Source organism: Medicago truncatula, chromosome 7, assembly GCF_003473485.1.
Source record: "Medicago truncatula cultivar Jemalong A17 chromosome 7, MtrunA17r5.0-ANR, whole genome shotgun sequence".
In the NCBI taxonomy this organism is placed as follows: Eukaryota; Viridiplantae; Streptophyta; class Magnoliopsida; order Fabales; family Fabaceae; genus Medicago; species Medicago truncatula.
Genome location: NC_053048.1, coordinates 48,238,483 through 48,258,638, shown reverse-complemented (window position 1 = coordinate 48,258,638; position 20,156 = coordinate 48,238,483). Strand labels below are relative to the sequence as shown.

The following is a 20,156-nucleotide window of genomic DNA, read 5'->3' as shown; positions in this document are numbered from 1 at the left end:
CTATTTTTTATCCAAAGAGACTTGAATGTAATTTTTTTTGTTAGTTACATGGGAGAAAAAAAAACTACGCTCTGATGAAAGACACTTATACGACATCTACCGATAATATCGTAGAGAGACAAGGCACTAGCCCATGCACCATCATAAGAAGTTTATGATGGTTAGTTCTTAATTTGGCAAGAATACATGCACAAGAGTTTCTTTCTATGAGAATGTGGCATATAGAGATATCTTATTTTTTAACCACATAACTTTGAATTATCTCAAAGAGGTTAACATGGTGATTTAACTCGGTGTTTTCTTTGCAATAACTGAATGACATGGAGGGAATCACGAAAATAAATAATTTTCTTGAAGTTTGCTTCCCAACAAAGAGTAATTCAAATTAATAGAGTTTGAATCTCTACGTGTAGAATGTTTGACAATCCCGCGAGCCTATAAAAACCAAACTAAAAATTATTGTCAAAGTTGAACACAGAAATCCAACATGAACTGATTGTTCTGTGTTTATTAAAGTATCATTATCATTATCATTATGTTGCCAACACATTTTCCTCTGAGGGCACAAAAGGGGCAGGGAATGTGAGTTGTCAAATGCTCGTTGTGGTATGTGAAGCTATGAAAAAATTAAGGCAATTGTGGACGCATTCCTTGAATGTGTACCTTTAGATACAAGTTTGTTCCTTGTGCACCACTGATCCACATAATCAAAGGAGTTATGATTCATATCTCGATAAAAATCTCAATTCAGACACTAACATGGTGTGACCAAATCTCAATTCAAAACTAACATGTTTTGATCCAATTGATACTTGAGTCCTTTAACTATTTGGCCTCAGATCCAATCCCTAATCTCGAGGGATATCTTGGTTTCCCATTAAAAAAAAAAAAAAAAAACCTATCTAAACATTGTTTGAGTGAGATAATTATAAATTATAGAGAATATAAAATTTTAGACAATTTAAATAATTCAATTGACTTTATCTTATTTTTAAGTGTTTTGATTTTCATAAAGTAATACAAAAATTCATTGGTAACATTTTTGGACTACTTCTAAAAAATTTAAAGCTTTGAAAATTGAGAGTAGGGACAATTTACAAGTTTTGAAAATTTATAGGGAACACTTTGATGCCTTTGAAAAAAATGGGCTTGCAAAATTGAAAAAATTATAAGAACCAATTTGAATTCACATTGTATTGAGTAAAGAAGGAATTTCAAATTTCAAACTTTTAGATGTCATTTAAAATTCTCTAACTAAATCTAAGACAAAATACTTCATAAACTTTTTATTGTGAAAATTCTCTAAATTAATCATCTAAACAAAGAAATTTACATGGAAGAAATTAAATTTTCTCAAAAAATTACACTATCTTAGAAAATCCCCTCATCCAATCATACTATCAATTCTATTCAAACTTGATCTAATTAAATATATTTTAATTTTGATTGTTTTTTTTGGATATCCAAACTACACTGGTATAAAAAAAATATATTAATATTAATACTATAAAAGACATGTAAGGCTTTAAGATGGGGGAGCTTCTATGGTACACCTCTGCTTCATAAATTTATAAATTAATGATCATTTTTTGAAATAAGTTGTTATTTATCATTATTTATATTTTAGAAAACACCATCTCATGAGAAAAAACATCATTTCATTGTTTATATGAATTATATTAAATTTTTAACATTTTCTCATAAAAAATAATCAATATTCTTCATTATGAGCAATAAAAATTAAAAAAAAATAAATTTTATTTCATCGACGTTTTTGGTAAATAAGATTTAATTATTATAATTATCAATGATAGAAAATAATTATTTTTTCTTCAAAAAATAATCAATTTAATTATTAATTTAATATTTGGTGTACCGGTACACTCAAAATGTTGAGTGTACCATAGAATTTGCCTTAAGGGAAATTTGGGAAAAAGTTATTTCCAGCAAGGCCCCCATTCCTTTAAGCAAAGGACACGTAAGGCTTCTGGATTAATTCGGGAAAAAGTTATCGCTTGATACAGCACCACACAAGAATTTATATGTTACGAAAATATGGTCAAAGCATAAGATAAGAAGAGGAATCTTTAATGTGTCAAAATAATTATACGTACTCAAAATTTAGATTAACAAGAAGAAACAACAAAGAGTGGAACTAACTAACATGCACCAGCCTGCCAATACTAATTTACTAGTAGCATACATAACAAAATGCAAATAGTAAAGTCCTCCATATGTCTCTTATGTTTGTAATGTACCCTCCTATTTAGATATTAATTCTCTTCCCAATTGACTTCAGAGCCGGCCTTATCCTTCATTTAGAGCTGTTAATTTGTCACATACATCCAAACACAAAAAAATAAGGATATATATATATATATATATATGTTTGAACAGTTTGTTGAGTATCATTCATCACTGTTTAGTTATGGATGAAGGTGTTAAGAGAATGGAAGAAGGTAACAATTTACCATTGGATGATGATGCTAAAAATGAAGTCTTGAAGAAGCAAGAAACAACTAATATTAATGGAGATTCTGATATTAAGCAGCAAATAGCTGAACAGGATGATCAGCAGCCTGTACTACTAGTTAAGCAAAAGACAAAACGGGTTGCAACACTTGATGCATTTAGGGGCCTCACCATTGTGGTTAGTTTGTGTAATCCAATTCCAAACCTTCTTATTTTGAATATTTTTTTTGCATGTATAGTATATAATAATATAGATTACATGAACATGCAGAGAGAGTAGTGGAGTTGTCTAAAAGTAAATGTATCGTATACTATAGAATATGTTATATTATAGAATATGTTATATTATACTAGAGAGAGTAGTAGTGGTCATAAAATTTATTGGTATGTCTGCGTGTATAGTTGATGATATTGGTGGACGATGCTGGTGGAGCTTATTCACGCATTGATCACTCTCCATGGAATGGATGTACTTTGGCTGATTTTGTTATGCCTTTCTTTCTTTTCATCGTTGGTGTGGCCATAGCTCTTGCATTAAAGGTAACAAGTTTTCCATCCTCTGCTCTCTGTCCTGTTTCCATTTAAATTGCAATTATCAATATAACTAGTATCCTCTATGTTCTTCGCAGAAAATTCCCAAGATAAATTATACCGTGAAGAAGATAATTCTCAGGACATTGAAACTTCTCTTTTGGGGTATACTTTTGCAAGGTAAACAAAACTCTTCAAACTCACTAAATATAATCTATCGATGAATAAATCTTGGTGCACTAATATATTTGACTATGTAATGTAACAAACTATAGGTGGATACTCTCATGCCCCTGATGAACTCGTATATGGAGTTAACATGAAATTTATCAGATGGTGTGGCATTCTCCAGGTGTGTTTCGAATTAAATTTAATGTTATTTATGCAGGGCCTAATGCAGAATAATCACATTAACCAAGTTTATGAAATTTTGTGTGCAGAGAATAGCCCTTGTATATTGTATTGTGGCTCTAATAGAGACATTTACCACCAAGCTTAGACCCACTACCTTGAGTCCCGGACGCATAGCCATTTTCACTGCCTATAAATGGCAATGGTGAGATAGATAACACAACACACATTTAATTTCAAATTTCAAATATGCTAATTGAAATTGTGAACTTCCTTCCATTGATTAATGTACACAATATACATGTCTGACTTAGGTTTGGAGGCTTCATGGCATTTCTCATTTACATGATCACAACCTTTGCTTTGTATGTTCCTAATTGGAGTTTTGTAGATCATGTTAACAATGATGAACCAAAGAGATACACGGTAGATTTTTTCTCCTTATAATGTCTAATTTTTACTTTACTTTTCAATTTGATTTGTTTTATTGTTTTTATTTTTCGTATATTAGGTGATATGTGGGATGAGAGGGCACCTTGGTCCTGCATGTAACGCTGTTGGATATGTTGATAGACAAACTTGGGGGGTTAATCATCTTTATTCTCAACCTGTTTGGAGACGGTTAAAGGTGAGTAATTATATGTATAACCAAAATACACAAGGTTCAGGTCAAAAATTGATCACAAGTTGATAAAATTGTTCTAAATAAAATGGCATTGGTCTGAATATTTTAGTATTGTTTTATATGAATTGATGAGTTACCATGCTGTTGTCCTTAAAAAAATTTGTAGGCATGCACATTTAGTTCCCCAAGTGAGGGTCCATTTCGTGATGATGCTCCAAGCTGGTGTCTTGCTCCATTTGAACCAGAGGGCTTATTGAGGTATTTGTCTCTAAAATTTGTATTGAGTAGCATCTGATATATATTATTAGAAATATCTTAAAGGAGTTTTACTTTTTGATAGTTCCATATCAGCAATCCTCTCAGGCACCATTGGCATCCATTATGGGCACGTCTTGATTCATTTCAAGGTTATAAAATCTCACCCTATGCTAACTATTATACACCCACTAAATAAATGTCTATTCTATAATTGCAATTTAGTGAAAGGCCTAAAAATGAAGTGAATCTTAATTTGACAGAGTCATTCAGAGAGGCTCAAACAATGGTTCTCAATGGGGTTTGTGTTACTCGTAGTCGCTATTATCCTTCACTTTACAGATGGTAAGTTAGTGTGACAAGTACTTCTCAAAATCTAATTTGAATTGTATGTAGTCACAATCTGATGCAGTCACGCAGTCAGCCACATCAATGGTCACTACTATGACCGACAACACGGAATTGTGACCGTACACAACCCAAATCCCTCAAAATCCATCCTAGAAAACATACCACTTGAGTTCAAGATAATATCTAAACAAAATTTTCATGGTACCCTGCAGCTATTCCAATCAACAAGCAACTCTATAGCTTCAGCTATGTTTGTTTCACAGCTGGGGCAGCTGGAATTATCTTCTCTATCCTTTACATATTGGTAGGAAAAATACAATATATATTTTCAAGCGGAAAGTTTTCTAATTGTTGGTTATTATTTAACAATTAATTCTTCTTTTTCTTTGCTTTTTTTTCATCTTGTGATGATAAAACAGATTGATGTTTGGGGGATCCGTACTCCATTCTTGTTCTTAGAATGGATAGGGATGAATGCTATGTTAGTGTATGTGTTGGCAGCTGAGGGCATTTTTGCAGCATTTGTAAATGGCTGGTATTATGAAGATCCAGAAAAGTCACTAGTAAGAAACATAGAAACCTTTTACATTTTTATTGTGTATGCTATGTCTTTTTTAACATAATTTTCTATTTTATATATAACTTTCTAATATGTTTTCATTTTGCACATGAAAATATAAATTAGGTACACTGGATCAAGAAGCATGTTTTTATCAATGTTTGGAACTCAGAGAGAGTGGGAACTCTCTTATATGTCATCTTTGCAGAAATCACTTTTTGGGGAGTGGTAGCTGGCGTGTTACACAAGTTAAAAATATATTGGAAATTGTAAGCTATATAGCAATTATCAGCCACATTAACATTCAACTTTATAATTGATTTCATCTATATGCTTTGTTCTCTGCATTCAAATTGTCTTAATCACTTCTCTGCACCAAAATATGCTCCAAAAGAGGATTAAAAACGACAAGAAAAAACACATACCTGTAAGTTGCAGCAATTTCTTCTCTATGAATAGCAAGCAAAATCCATCCGAGAAAAAAAATAATGGAATTTCAGCTAGCAATTAACATGTCACAAAGTGTTTAGGCCAAATAATCATAGTGTTTTTTAATGAATGTTGATGGAACCAAGTAACCAAATCAGTGGTTGAGGTTAATAAGATATGTACCTTAAAGATGGGCAGCAAAGTGGCTTCACCACCAAGACACCTTCATTCCATACATTAGTAATTTGCAAAAATGAAAGTAAGTTTTTGACATGAATGTTGCAACGATCTCAATCTTTGACATGGGAAACAACTGCAAGCAAATTTATTTAGGGCAAGAATCAATTATTGTCACGTTCTCTCCCAAACAGACAACTCAGATGGTGAGTTAAGAGATTCTGCCGAAGTAGTAATTAGAAGATTCTAAGTTTGAACTCAAAATCAAACATTGCTTGCTAAAACTTTCATATAAAAGAATTGTAAAGAGACTCTATCAACTTTTTTTACAAACTCTATTGGTCAGTACAAGAGATTCATTCATCGACTGTTTTTTCATCCCAGATGTTACTTGATTTTGGAACCCTTGATTTACAATGATGCTCTTCATTTTCAAGGAGTATGCAAGCAAAACCAAAATTCTAAATAAATAATAAAAGTAAATAACAGACAGCTTCAAACTTACTGTGTAACCAATTTACAATATTTCACCTTCATTCATAAAATACTCTGACCAAGCCACTTGACCCTATCTTTTGTTCATAAACTTGCTAGTTGCTACATCACTTCTTTATACACATCAAATCAGATTCACAAAAGCATCATACAAAATTCTATATCATTCGCACTCGTGGTCTCCAGTCACATGCCCTTACACTTCAGCCTGTTGAAACAATAGTCAGTAAATGATCACACTCAATCTACTAAACTGTATGCAGTAATATAGGGCATATGAGACGAGTAAGTACCGAAAAGATGCAAAGTCCAAGCATTTTGAGAGCAAGACTGATATCATAAAAAACAAGGGCCTTCCTTTGCTTAACAATTCACAGGATTAGCAACCAGCAACTCTGTATCGGGTCCCTGGCTCGCAATAGCTACTTTGAGTGGACATAGTAATTCCATCTTAAGACGCAATGACAAAGATTTTTGCCTTGAATGATTAACAAGTCAATCTCAGATTTTCCTCTATTTTTCCTTGAGAATCTCCCATAAGATATCTGTTTACATTACACATCTGGTTTACTTTTAGCATACTAGATAATATGAGTAGCAAAGTATAGGCAATGCAATTGCTGCAAAAGTTACTTAGAACATGAAAGAGAATGTGCCTTTGATAAAATGAAGACGAAATTTCATAATGCAGTACTTATATCAAATAACATCTTAAAAAACTTCAAATTTGATATTACGTAAACTGACACGTCGATAGTGATAATAATTTGAGAAAGTGGAACATTTGAATGTAACCAACCACATACACAGTAAAAGGATATTTTGCAATCCTACTGATCAAATAACAGTTTTAGTAAATAGATAAAGAACTAGGAATATAAAAGGATTGCAAAATAGAAATCTACAACCATGTATGTATCTGTGATGAAAAACAGATCCAACACTTTGCCATCAGGTGTAGTAGATACCTTCATTTTCTTTCTGGTGAGCTCTAGCTCAATATAAAGATATTCAGTTAGTTTCTCAGATGTCAAAAGGTTTCAAGGACATTAGATATGTTGAGGCGATATTTTGAACTTGCAACTTCACACTTCTCGGCATTTAGTGTGTGAGTTTTGACGATTGACTCTTTAAAACAAAAATAAATAAATAAAGCATGCACATGCAACACAACTTACCAAAGTTTGTTCCTTCAAAAAAAAAAAAAGGTAAAATGAAGTAAAATAAAGAGGGGAAAATTGACTCTGAAGAACCCTAATTTGCAAAACATAGTCTAGCCCAACTAAAGTTTGGCAAGGACCTAGAGGGGAAACTGATCATATATTCTCAAAGAAGGACCTAGAGGCACACACCTTAAAACTATGGCTTCTTCATTTGATGAGACAAAATTATGGGGATGTTTTCTGGTATCAATTGGATCTATTTTCTTTGCTGGTTACTTCTTTCTTGCTCTTTTTTCCAAGCTTCTTCCTCCTTCTCAAATTCCACTCATCCCTTCCTTTCAAAATGACTGGTCAGTAATTTATTCTATCATTCTAATGTCTTTTCTCTGCTTTTATATATCTTCTCATTTTCACTCTTTCTGTTGCAATTGGAAAAATAAATAATAAATCATCAATTTTAGGATTATAATGTTATGATGTTGCTGAGCCCAATTACTGAGAATATACTTTGATTGTTATGTTAATGTTGTATTAATCAGAAAATTTTAAAATCATTATTGTACAAACAATGTTGTCAAATGGCGGCTATAGCAGTATTATAGTATATCAGAATTTGAACAAATTGTTATTTAGTACAAAGTTTTGTCAAATAGCGGCTATATTGTTGCGTAGTAGAATTTGAATTAATTGCCATTGTCATGCGATACACTATTTGAGCATTCTGTTATTTTCGCGTTGTCTCCCTGTTGGAGTTTGGACTCTGCGGAAAAGAAACTATACTTTAGGTTTAGTATTGCAATATTGCTATTGTTATTTCTTTTGTAAATGTTAGTTGCTATTACTCGTACCTACCTCTCCCATAAAAGGAGGGAACCATCCTTTTCTTCCTAACTTTTATTTATTTCATAGGTACTACTGCTTCTTAGTGCCATTGACTCTCCCTATATTTGTAGTTGTTGTGTACTTCCATTGGCTTAGCATGAAGACGTTCAAGCATGCTTAACTTATCTTCATCACATTTTGAAAGAACTTACTTGTATTACGTAAGAGAAACCTAAGGATCTGACTAGCCCCTGCAGGACCAACATTCGTCTAACCAACTTAAGGATCTGACTTTGTGCAAAACTGCAAATCTTCTGATTGATTGTTGGTAAAGATCATTAATGTGTGTTTTACCTTTGAGTCTTGCATGAGGCCTACCTTCGGTTCTCATGTCTTGCATTATTTCTATTGAGATTTGAGAGTCCTTCTAAAATAAAGGTGTGTTTGGATAACAATTAAATTAAACGCTTATTTCTATTGAGATTTGAGAAAATGAAGAATGCCATATCATAACTCATAACTTCAACATTAATAATCTGCCATCATGACTCAAAGAGTAGCATATGCATTTTTACCAGTGTGCATTGTGATGCTAGGGGAACAGTCAGTGCATAGAAGTTTCCGATGAACACCGGTGTGGTGAAACCGAGTGGATGTGGACAGATTTGATATAAACATCAGTAGTGTGATGGATGCCTGAAAAGAAGGTTGAAATAAGAGAGAATGACTTTTATTCTTTGAAAGGAGTAAATAAGTTATATCATATTCTTTTTTTCTTTTCTTTTTGAACAGCAGTTATAGCATATTCAATTCTGTTTCTTTTGAACTTTTATTTTTTCGAATGGCCTATTCACAATGAAATCCGCTTATGACTTTTTGATCCATAATGATTCTTCAGGGCTAGCAAGTGGAAGAACATATGGTAATTGGAAGGCACACAAAAAAATGAAATGCTTCCTATGTCTGTAAAATGATAGTTTGAAAACCAATGAGAAGCAAGTCCATTGTGGTTTAGGTTTGACAAAATAATAATAATAAATTATTGCAGCATAAAAAAGTCAGAACAATATTTTATTTTAAAACATTTTTTATATGTTAAAACTATATCTAGATAATCTGATTATACTAATAGGCAATCACACTATGTCAATAAATGGAACGTGTCCTAATTAAGAAATATGCAGTGGAAAACAATGCTTGAATAATTTAAAGGTTTGTTTTGGAGGAGGTTTTGAGAGGGCTTCCATTTGGAGGATTTAAGTCTATATTTTAAAATATAATTTGCTATTTTTAAAAAATTGAAATTACAACATGGTAAATGAACATATAAAAATAATTTAATCACACATGATTCGTTTTAAAAAAGATAAACTCTCCCCTATCTTAAACCCTCCATCCAAACACACCTCTAAAATAAAGGATTTTGTTAATTTGTGTTCTAAGGACGCATATTAAGAGTAAAAATTATGCATTGAAAATGTATTTTAAGAATTTGCATACACGACTTTTGAAACAGAATTACTATATGTAGTTTCTTGACATATATCCTAATGATACATGTTAGCATTTTTCATAATTTAAAGTTTATATATGTTTACACTTAAAGTGATAGTTGAGCGATAAGAGCTTAACTTTGTAATTTTAAAGTGCTGATTTTGAATCCTTTCAAAAACAGTTATTTTTTATTTTTTGGTTACATTTTCAAAAACAGTTATAAAATGATCATTAATTTCGCTTTTTATGATAAAATCATTAGTGTCATTTTAATTAATAAAATTCCTCCCTACCTCAAATTTTGTTTTTTTTAAATAATTGTACATTTTTTAGCAAAAGTGTCTTGCTTTCTTTAGGCTGGCTCACTCATGTTTTCTTTTATCACACGCAACAATAATAAGTCACAAAATTTATACCTATTATAATAATACTATCTAAAAGCAAGCAATCTACAGGAGTATATAAATTATAACTTGGACCTTGAGAAAAAGAAATCTGCCTTCACCCCTGGTTAATTAATTAAGCCTATTAGTCCTATATAATTTCACCTGATTACCAAACATCGTTGAACACGTGCCTACAAATTGTGGACCTAATTAAAATTGATGTCTATGGATGTTGATATTCATGTGGGAGACAACCGGTAAGTCTACGTTAAGCAAATCTATTGATTAGATTATAAGATAATATTACAATGAAGCAACTTGGTCCTGTCCTAGGAAACCGACAGAATAAAAAATGAAGCAGCATACATAAGAAGCAACGATTAGTTGAACAAGATTAGCACAAAATAACCTTTGGAACCAACTAACCAGGTTGGTGAGATCTGTACGTTAAAGATTGCAGCAAAGTGGCTTCACCAATCACCACTAACACTTTCATTCCATACATAAAGTGTGTCGTTGTCAACTTTGCAAAAACAAAACAAACAAAGAAAAGTAAATCGTTGTGGTGAATGTTGTAACAATCTCAATCTTTGACATTTGTAAACAATTGCAAGCTAATGGATATAACCAATTTACAATATTTCATCTTCATTCACTTTTGCTTTATAAACTTGCTAGCTGCTACATCAAATTATATTTACAAAACCTCTAAAAAAATATGTAAGTGGCAAAGATTACTATTTACACAATATATATACATCCATCTAGTTTAAATCTAGGAACTATATAGTAACTGTGTTATATATACAAGGACACATGTACATACAAAAGGAACAATGCCACCAACCATATATGAATCACTCCCAACCCATCAACTTTTTCCAGACTCCTTTCTCAATCTTGTTCCTTGGAAAAGATAAGCCCTCCCCTTCATCAAGCAAGACTCTATACACTTCACACTCGCGGTCTCCAATCACATGTCTACCAACTTCAGCCTGTTGAAATAATATTAACATGTAGTAAAGGATCACACTTAATCTACTAAACTGTATGAAGTAACATAGAGCATATTGAATGAGTAAATACCGAAAAGATGCAAAGTCCAAGCATTTTGAGAGCAAGAGTGATATCATAAAATACTAGGGGCCTTCCTTTGCCAGACAATTCCACAGGGTTTGCAACCAGCAACTGTGTATCAGGTCCCCTGCTCACAACAGCTACTCTGAGCGGGCGCAGTAGTTCCGTCTTAAGGCGTGACGACAAAGACTCCTTCTTGCTCGGATCAACTATCTTTTTCCCATCAACTTGCATGATGAACAAGTCAATCTCACATTTTCCTCTAGGTTTCTTTGAGAATCTCCCATAAGATATCTGTTTACATGACACATTTGGTTTACTTTTAGCATACTAGATAAGATGAATGAGAAATTATTGGCATGCCATTGTTACAAGTTGCTTAGAGAAGGAAATTTCATGATGCAGTATTCATCATATCATATAAAAATATATTAAAAATACATCAAATTTGATATCAAGTGAACTTCAAAGGCATATCAATTCTTTCTAGTGACAATATCAAGCCCTATGAAACACTAACACAGACACCAGACTCGACATTGCTGACATGTCAACACTGATAACAGATTGTCAAAGGGAAATATTTGGATGTAACCACATGTGTCGGTATGAGACAGCCGGACACATCTTCAATCTAATGTGTCTGTACTACATATCAAGCCTAAAAGCATCATTCAAAAAATGTTGAATTATTTGAAATTTAAATTACTATACCTGAATGTTGAAGTCTTTCAGAGTTCTCATGATGTCATAAAGAAGACCTTTGTGATCTTGGCACATAATTTGGACAAGAGTGTGAGCAGGACTCAATGTATTGTCCATCACAATAGAAACCGAATCTGACGTAGAAGTCCCACTTTGCAAATCAAACACATCCGTGATCGCATTTGGAAGGGATGAAGATGGTTGAGAAAAAGCAGTAGTTTCTGGGCCAACTAATTCAATGTCAATTGTAGTGAAGAAATCCTCCAAAACAGTTGTTAACTTCTCAATCGTGTCATCCTTTCTCTTCTCTGTATGTAGAAGTTCCCTGATTATATAAGATTGTGCTGTAGGTTAGTTATTAGTTCAAAAGTACAGTTCTTGAAATAAGAATAATTGGTTTTAGGGAACAAACATCATAGGAAAACTTCACAAGAGTGATTTTATCAAATGCTTTAGCTTCCTTGTTAGTCTCTTCCAAGTTCATTATTTTAGCAAATAGATACAGAAAAAACTAGCAATTATAAGGAACAAAATTACAACACGAGACTCTTAAAGAAAATATACATGTATAGACATCTACAACCTTGTATCCGTGATGAAAAACAAATCCAACACTTTACCATCAGGCGTGGTAGAGACCTTTACTTTCTTTATGGTGAGCTCTAACTCACAAAGAACCTCTGTGACATCTGATTCAATTGTAAAGACATTCAGTTAGTTTTTCAACCCATCAATAACACACTACAAGCATAACCAACAAAACTCAATATTCTATATATAAAGGATGGCAAAATTTAAAGCAATCTACAAAAAAACACAATGAAGCTTTAGAATTGGAAAGTTTGAAAAACATATCATCATGAAATCCTAAATCTAATCTCAATCTGCAAGACTGTGAGAGCAAAACTAAAAACATGCTTGACGAATTTGATAATGAAAAAAAAATTCATCTTTTTAAATTTATTAGGTTGCAATTGAGTTAGAAGTGAAACAAATGTTTTCACTTTGAAAGCTACGTTTGATTGATAGAATGGTATAAATTGTTCAAAACAACTCAAAATCTACTTTTTCTAGAGCACGTGAGTTTGATCCATGATTGAAACAATCTTTGGCTAGGTTTTACTAAGGTCTCAGCCAAACTATGGATTACTTGTGACCATTTTTCTATGAATCATAGGTTAAGACAGAAACAAAACTACTTTTTCTCACTCTTGGTCAAATTGAAGTCTGGAGACATAATCAATTTTTCATGTATCTTCACTAAATTTAGTTTTATAGAATTTTGTTTTTTTAAGAAGCTAAACTAACACACCAAAACTGGCACCCGGGGAGAATCGAACCTGGAGCACACTCCAAAGACCCAAGCCAACATCACCCGACCAACCCAAGAGGGTTTAGTTTGATAGAATTCAAAATCAATTCTAATTCATTTCAACAACTATAATTTCACTAAAATCAATTTGATGGTCTAGATTAAATAAAATCAATTATAATACAATTCAATTTAATCGGAAAACAAACACATATAAGTTTTGAAATTCAAAAATGGAGTTTCCCAAGATTAATTACCATGTAAAAGACCTTTCCGATCTTTGCAACAAAACTTCAAAAGAAAAACATCAGGAGGCTTTTGATTCTGCAAATCAGAGCAGAAATAAGAAAATCCAGAAGCAGAAGAACAAGTAGGACAAGCAGCAATTAGTCTTTTCTTCAACAAACTCCACCTTGTTTTTTCTTTTCCCACCACCCAAAATACTATATAACACCATTTTCCATCAGTTGAAACATCTTCATTCCACCAAAACAAAAACAAAAAAACATTCTCAGTATCTCAAAAGGACACAGACCCAGATACCAAAAACACAGAAACAACAAAAACAAAAGAGAAAGAACGAATTTTGAATATGTATTACTTACCTGCTCGGAGAATGGTGAGATGAAAGAGGAGAATGATGCGACATAAATCAGAACCAAGACCAGTTTTGTCGGGGCAGTTAACCGTTATGATGGTAGTTTCACCTTCTTTCTCTGGTTCTCTCATAATCACAACATCATCATGTAGTATACCCATAATAACAGACAATACTATTCTTGTTGTTGTTGTTACCGTTATCGTTTAAAAACGGTTTTTACTGTGCTAGTATGCTACTATAAGTAGTATAGTATGAGATTTATTTGACATAGAAGAAAGAAAGTTAGGAGAAACTTCCGTTACGAAATGGACAAAAAAAAAACGGAGAAAATGAGAGAAAATAAGTGTGTATTATGAATATGATGAGTATATAAATATTGACATGGTTGAAAATTTAAGGGTTAAATATGTTTTTGGTCCCTACATTTTGCGCGATTTTGAGAATAGTCCCTACATTTCAATGAATGTTTTTAAAATCCCTACATTTTTTCTCCGTTAGTGCAATTGGTCCCTGTCATCAGTGCCATGTTGATGAAACACAGATCATCATAACAAGTTCAACCCCACCCCACCAAATCTCCACCACAACACCTTCCACACCCGCAACAACAAGCGCTTTCAACGATAACATCATCGCTTTCGGCTTCCAAATCTTCCCCTCTAAACCAACATATTTCACCGGAAGTGTGACGAACACCGGCGATCCGCATCTACGAAGCTGCGGAGAAAGATCGTGGTGAAGTTCTTCGCCGTTTTCCGGCGAGATTGAACCGCCAACATTGGCATCACGTTAGAAATTTAACAACAAGGACTATTTACACTAACTCAGGAAAAATGTAGGGATTTTAAAAACATTTATTGAAATGTAAGGACTAATTCTCAAAATCGTGCAAAATGTAGGGACCAAAAACATATTTAACCCAAAATTTAAAAAGGAAATTACACTCGTAGCCTTGTGAGTGTGAGTAAGTGCGTTAAAATGACATGATACTCCACTAAACTTACCTTAACCAAAGAAAGAACCAAGAACAAAGGAACTAATCTTACTGGTCGATTTGGATTTGATTACCTTGGTTTAATGTAAGTGTGATAATTATGTAACCATGGTTAGGTAATATTTGTACCTTTTTCCCGCACTAGAGGAGACAATTACATGTCATTATGCAACCATGTCATTGGCTAGGGTAAATTACATTTTCAATTCAAAATTGCCATGCTTAGGTAAGTTGTCAACTTGGTGGGACGCTTGGAAAATGGGGAGCACTTTAGGAAAAAATATGCCAAAATTCCAACTCCACTACGCTGGTATGGCATGGTCCATCCAACTCCATATGAGATTTTACCTCTACTTTTTATTTATTTTTTGTTGTGCAAATTAATTTATTATTAGTAAATTTCTTAGATCAAATATTATTAGTGACTTATACATACAACCATATATTTGCTAACAAAAAATCATGAAAGTAATCTTTTATCTAGTTTAGGGAATTTAGATCATGTTATCGATATGTATTATTCTTATTCTAGGACCACTCAATCGAAGTCCACTTTAAATAATCAATTTAACATGCATATATCATCTAACATTTGGAATCTGGACCCCCTAATTTCCAATATGCATTTATAGAAGCAAACAATGTCTTAATAGGAACAAAGAAATATGATCTCATATAGAAGCAATAAAGTCGGCAGTTAGAGACAGTAGAAAAAAATGAAAGTAATCAGTGACGTATCTAATTATAGGTAAACAAACATTAGCATGCATCTACTTCCCACTTGGAAGGGAAATTATAACAAACACCGCGCTTTGTTCAAAGGTCCCCACATCCACTAATTAGATCTCAAGGATTTTTCTCTCTTTTTTTTTTTTGTTCATTGTGTGAAAATGAAAGACAGAAAGAGGCAAACGATTTTAAGGATAAATATTCAATTTGAATCCCAAAGGATTGTTATAATATTAGTAAAGCTAGATTATAGAATATTTACATAGAGGTAAAGAAAAGGGTAGAATCTGAGGGCAGTTGATTTGTCGGATTCCACAATTTCGTCCTCAGTGCTGTGACTACAGAGGCGGCGGCACAAACATACGTGTTGATGAACTTGAAGCAAACAAAGCATTTTCAACTAGTGCAAATCTAAATAACTTAGCCAAATACTGGTAACCAAAAATCAAGTTTTTTTTATTGAATTGGATTCATTTTCAACTCAGATATCAAAAAACAATGCAATCCAAACAGAACTGACCGTACTCTTATATACATATCACATATAATATGTTAAGTCTTTGTTTTCTGATAGATCTTAAGATCATTTCCAATTTATAATTTAATATTTTGAATGATCTTGAGATGTGATGTTAGTCCTGCTTGACATCTACTCCTCCAGCCTTTACAGCTTCTACTGGAGCCGGCGCAGCTTCAGCTTCTACCTGCAAAATCATTTGGATTTATTCAATTTCATGGCAGTAACATTAGAACAGCATGTGTTTCTAGGCATGCGATGATGCACATGTGTACTGTACATAACATTCATGATGCAGAAAACCCAAAACAGAACCTACCATTGAGGATCATTCAAACTCTAACAAATTGCGAATACAGGGAGGGATATGTACCGATGATATAAGTGATATCAGCTTGTCAGTTAAACCAAAATATTTATGACTATATTTTACTGACAATTATGGCATGGATCATATATTCATATTTCCCCACCTCTGATAGTTATTTATATACAGCCACCCTCCATGAATGGTATATCATCCATCCTATCATGTAACATAGAACAATATCTTGAGAAAACTTGTGATTGAATGAATCCGGGTTACATAGAACAGTAAACCTAGAGTATTTCATAACATAGAGTTTGCTTATAATAAAGTCTAGGATACTCTTCCAGGACAAAGAGCTCCTTTATTTTATTTTTTTGAAGAAAAAGTGCTCCTTTAATTAGAACAGTTGACCTATAATACTGTTCTTGCTGGGTTTCAGAAACTATCTGAGCAGAAAAGAAATCTTAAAATTATAGTTAAGCAGAAAAGTCCAAAAAACGTAAGGGAGCGGCTCAACCATCGATAAACAAGTAATCCACTTCAGAGGAAAAAAATAGGCAACCATCGATAAGAAAGTCAACAATCAATATTCAAACATAGTCTCTGGATCAGAGTGGAGCAAAATGTACAAACACGCCATAAGTATAACAATTCAAAACCAATAGACATATTCACAAATCACACGAGAGGTTCGCAACTCAACATACAGAACGAGCATAGCAAGTTTAAAAGCAATGGACAAATTGAGAAATCACAAAACTCCAAATTACTTAAGAGTGAAGGATGATGAAACTATGTTCTTCTCTTTACTTAAGTTGGATTCAGCTTGACAGAGCTATGTTTCAGCTCATTGGAGTTGGGTTCATTCACTCTGTTGGCTTGCTTGGTTCATTGCAACCTTGCAATGATGAGCTTGTTTATGTTCTCAAATTCGTAGCTTCCATTATGCTTGGAAGCTATAGGGGTTAAGACTCAATACAGTATCATTCGCCTCCTCTGATGATGGGCTGTTGGGATGTATGTTAGATTAGATGCCTTGGTGGAGTCAAAGGCTACAACTGCAAGGTTAATATTTTGTGCATGGCGAAGCCTTATTATTCAACTATTACACTTTGGGTTTCCCAAATAAGACCAAAACACTGTCATTCAGGGAAAAACAACCATTATATTGTAAGTCTTGTTAGACCGTCCTCAAACTCAGGATTCTGTGTGAGTAAGAGCCTACCCGTGTTAGCAAAGAAACTATTTTATAAGCTAGTCAACTCGATTATGATACCTATACCTAGAGTTGTAAATTGGTATGAGTTGATTCAATAGTTTGAAAACCATTTCTTCCAATACATACATTCTATGTGGTGGATAGGCCGGGTTGAAATGGATTGTTGTCGTGTTTTATATCAGCTTTTCAATTACTAGTGCATTACTTTTGTTGGTAAATTCTTGAGCTGCTTTATTTTGGGGTTTTCTAATTCCTGAGACCTATGACCACTTGATGTTTGGATTGTAAGATATACATACAGCTTAACAGAATATGCTTCATTGTCATTCAATCCATAACTAAATAATACATTGATAGTTATTTAGACATTGACTTACTTTACTGTCCTTTTGGGCTGCAGGCTTGTAAGGACATGCAGGAGGGGCAATCTCTGGTTTCCTATACTCCCAGCCGAAAAGACGATATACTTTTCCCTGTAAAATTTATGAAGTTCAAAACTCACAGAAAACAGGATAACAAGATTGATTCAAATTTTGATGAAAAATCTTGTTTTACTTGTTTTTCCCAAATCTCCCAAAGTAAGATTTCGATTATAAGACCGTCTTCAATTCAAATACAAACTTCTACTAAATTAAAATTATAGAATTGAGAATCTGTTTAAATTAAAAAATCTTGTGAATTATTATGATGCGAAAGAAGTAAAAAGCACGTACCATAAGATAATAGAAGAGAATAGGTAATACGTTGACGATTGGAACGAGGAAAAGGGGCAATAAGCAAAACAAGCAAACCTAAATCACAAAAATAGAAATGAATTTAGAATACAAATTGAATCGATGAATTGAAAATCGGAAGAGAAAATAGGAATTACCATGTTGAAATGAATTATCTCTCGATTTGTGATTGCAGAGTTGGAGTTGTTGATGCAAGAGTCACGACTCACGAGAGAGTTGTAGAAGATGATGGATGAGTAACAAACGGTTTTCGAAGGCAACAACAAATAGGTTCAATTCTAATTATAAAAAAAAAATAAAAAAATGTAAATGAAATGCTGGCTTTACGACAACTAAGCCGACGAAAACCGTTGGATATTTCACCGAAGGTATCTCTGCAGTATTGTATACGTTGCGCCGAATTTCGTGATTTTCGCATCCCTAAAATAAATATAAAATTGGCCCATGCAGGTTTCGAACCTGCGACCTTCGCGTTATTAGCACGACGCTCTAACCAACTGAGCTAATGGGCCTTCGTGTCTTATGTCTCTTGTTACCGCTATTTATTTATTTACGTACATCAATATAACGTCGTATAAACATTGCTTTCAAAGTTGAAAACACATGAGAGTACTTAAACGTCGTCGTAGTAGAGAGAAAGTTTTGATGGAAGCATAGAAAACTGGATAGCGCCCACGTATGTAAACCTAGTGACATGGGATGGGAGCAACTCCATGGTAAAACTATTTATTGGTTCAACATCTATTAATCTATTTTCAGTCACCATAACTAGGGTTGATTATTCTTTATTTAAAGAGAATTTTAATGAGAAAAGCTTCTAAAAAATTGATATGGGAATGGCCAAGAGCTAATTTTATCTTATTAGAAGAAATGTTAGTTGTTATTGTATAAGTGGGAGGAGTTAAATTTGGTGATCTCCTTATATCACTTTGATTTCTATATCATTATGTTCAAACCACTAACAAGGTACAAATTATAAAGATGTGATAGCAATGACTCTTTAAATTCCTGCTAACAGTTAATTTAGGTTGCTTGGGTTTTCATTGTGTAGTTAGTAATAGAAACGTAGAAAAGAAGAAAAAAAAACAAATGAGATTTTGGAATCACCTAAAAAAATAGTAAATGGTATACTATGGAAGAGATTAATGTTTGGTTTAACTTTTAGCGAGTGACAAATGATATGTTAAAGATTATATATGCACAATGAGAATGGCGTGCAAATAATAGTTTTGCTGAAGCGCCCCTAAAGCAGGGATGACAAAATGGATCAACCCATCACATTTGATCCTGGTTGTGATTAATTTGTCTATAATATGGCAATGCATGTTGAATTAAGAAGCTTGGTTGAAAATCACACAGAACCATGGATTGGGGTGTCGACCCTCCAATAGCAAAAAGAAAACACACGAAAGGTGCTGATTATTTGAAGAACTGACGGGTTAGCACAAAAAATAGGTGAGACATTCCTTAAAAGTTAAAACACAAAGCCTCCCTTGTGATCTTTTTTATGGGTTATGCGGACAGGTCAAGGCCAGTTGAAGGATTGGAAGTCCCAGTCATGCCAAAAAACATGGCTAAACAAACTAACTTGACGTACCTTGTCACCTCCTACTCCAAAGTAGTAGACAATATGGACTATGTAGATCAAGTTTAGAATGTTTTGTTTAGCTACTGCGGAGGGTCAAATAAGATTTTGACCAAAGCTTAAGAATGAACTACAGGGATCCGACACAGCCAGCATTCCAGAAGCGCATCCAAAATAGCAGACAAATGAGATTTTGGCTAAAACTTACGTGTCAAGTGTAGCTTTGATAAAAAATGCTTTGAGAAGTGGTTTTTTGGTTTACT

General features: G+C 33.3%; 3 protein-coding genes and 1 non-coding gene across 4 annotated transcripts; 1 reads left to right on the top strand and 3 right to left on the bottom strand.

Moving 5' to 3' along the window:
- Positions 1-2,397: 2,397 nt before the first annotated feature.
- LOC25499328 (heparan-alpha-glucosaminide N-acetyltransferase) lies at positions 2,398-5,473 on the top strand. Its single transcript, XM_024770175.2, has 13 exons — positions 2,398-2,650; positions 2,875-3,012; positions 3,102-3,183; positions 3,279-3,355; positions 3,444-3,559; positions 3,669-3,780; positions 3,866-3,982; positions 4,146-4,237; positions 4,320-4,386; positions 4,498-4,579; positions 4,798-4,889; positions 5,005-5,148; positions 5,271-5,473. The coding sequence occupies exons 1-13, from the start codon at positions 2,429-2,431 to the stop codon at positions 5,415-5,417; spliced, it is 1,488 nt and encodes a 495-aa protein (XP_024625943.1). The 5' UTR covers positions 2,398-2,428; the 3' UTR covers positions 5,418-5,473.
- A 5,261-nt stretch (positions 5,474-10,734) lies between these two features.
- On the bottom strand, positions 10,735-14,134 carry LOC11432955 (ACT domain-containing protein ACR10). The gene is made up of 6 exons (XM_003625653.4): positions 13,810-14,134; positions 13,462-13,680; positions 12,476-12,581; positions 11,902-12,217; positions 11,197-11,481; positions 10,735-11,105 (listed from the first exon to the last, which is right to left on the bottom strand). The coding sequence occupies exons 1-6, from the start codon at positions 13,961-13,963 to the stop codon at positions 10,968-10,970; spliced, it is 1,218 nt and encodes a 405-aa protein (XP_003625701.1). The 5' UTR covers positions 13,964-14,134; the 3' UTR covers positions 10,735-10,967.
- Positions 14,135-15,960: 1,826 nt separating this feature from the next.
- Positions 15,961-18,645, bottom strand: LOC11435387 (uncharacterized). The gene is made up of 4 exons (XM_003625652.3): positions 18,446-18,645; positions 18,288-18,365; positions 17,952-18,047; positions 15,961-16,232 (listed from the first exon to the last, which is right to left on the bottom strand). Exons 1-4 carry the CDS (start codon positions 18,446-18,448, stop codon positions 16,161-16,163), a joined length of 249 nt encoding a protein of 82 aa, XP_003625700.1. The 5' UTR covers positions 18,449-18,645; the 3' UTR covers positions 15,961-16,160.
- Positions 18,646-18,746: 101 nt separating this feature from the next.
- Positions 18,747-18,820, bottom strand: TRNAI-AAU (transfer RNA isoleucine (anticodon AAU)). Its single transcript has one exon. It is a non-coding gene; the product is annotated as a tRNA-Ile (tRNA).
- Positions 18,821-20,156: the final 1,336 nt, after the last annotated feature.

Excerpts from the sequence above, each read along its gene's own strand:
- LOC11432955 (XM_003625653.4), bottom strand. The coding sequence starts at position 13,963 with ATGGGTATACTACATGATGATGTTGTGATTATGAGAGAACCAGAGAAA. Across the intron at positions 12,582-13,461 it reads TCGGAAAGGTCTTTTACATG|ATGTCACAGAGGTTCTTTGT; the intron begins GTAATTAATCTT and ends CAATTGAATCAG. Across the intron at positions 12,218-12,475 it reads TTTTTCATCACGGATACAAG|GGAACTTCTACATACAGAGA; the intron begins GTTGTAGATGTC and ends TTATATAATCAG.
- LOC11435387 (XM_003625652.3), bottom strand. Across the intron at positions 18,048-18,287 it reads TTCTCTTCTATTATCTTATG|GGAAAAGTATATCGTCTTTT; the intron begins GTACGTGCTTTT and ends TAAATTTTACAG. Across the intron at positions 16,233-17,951 it reads CAGCCCAAAAGGACAGTAAA|GTAGAAGCTGAAGCTGCGCC; the intron begins GTAAGTCAATGT and ends ATGATTTTGCAG.
- LOC25499328 (XM_024770175.2), top strand. The coding sequence starts at position 2,429 with ATGGATGAAGGTGTTAAGAGAATGGAAGAAGGTAACAATTTACCATTG. Across the intron at positions 2,651-2,874 it reads TTAGGGGCCTCACCATTGTG|TTGATGATATTGGTGGACGA; the intron begins GTTAGTTTGTGT and ends CTGCGTGTATAG. Across the intron at positions 3,781-3,865 it reads ATGAACCAAAGAGATACACG|GTGATATGTGGGATGAGAGG; the intron begins GTAGATTTTTTC and ends TTCGTATATTAG.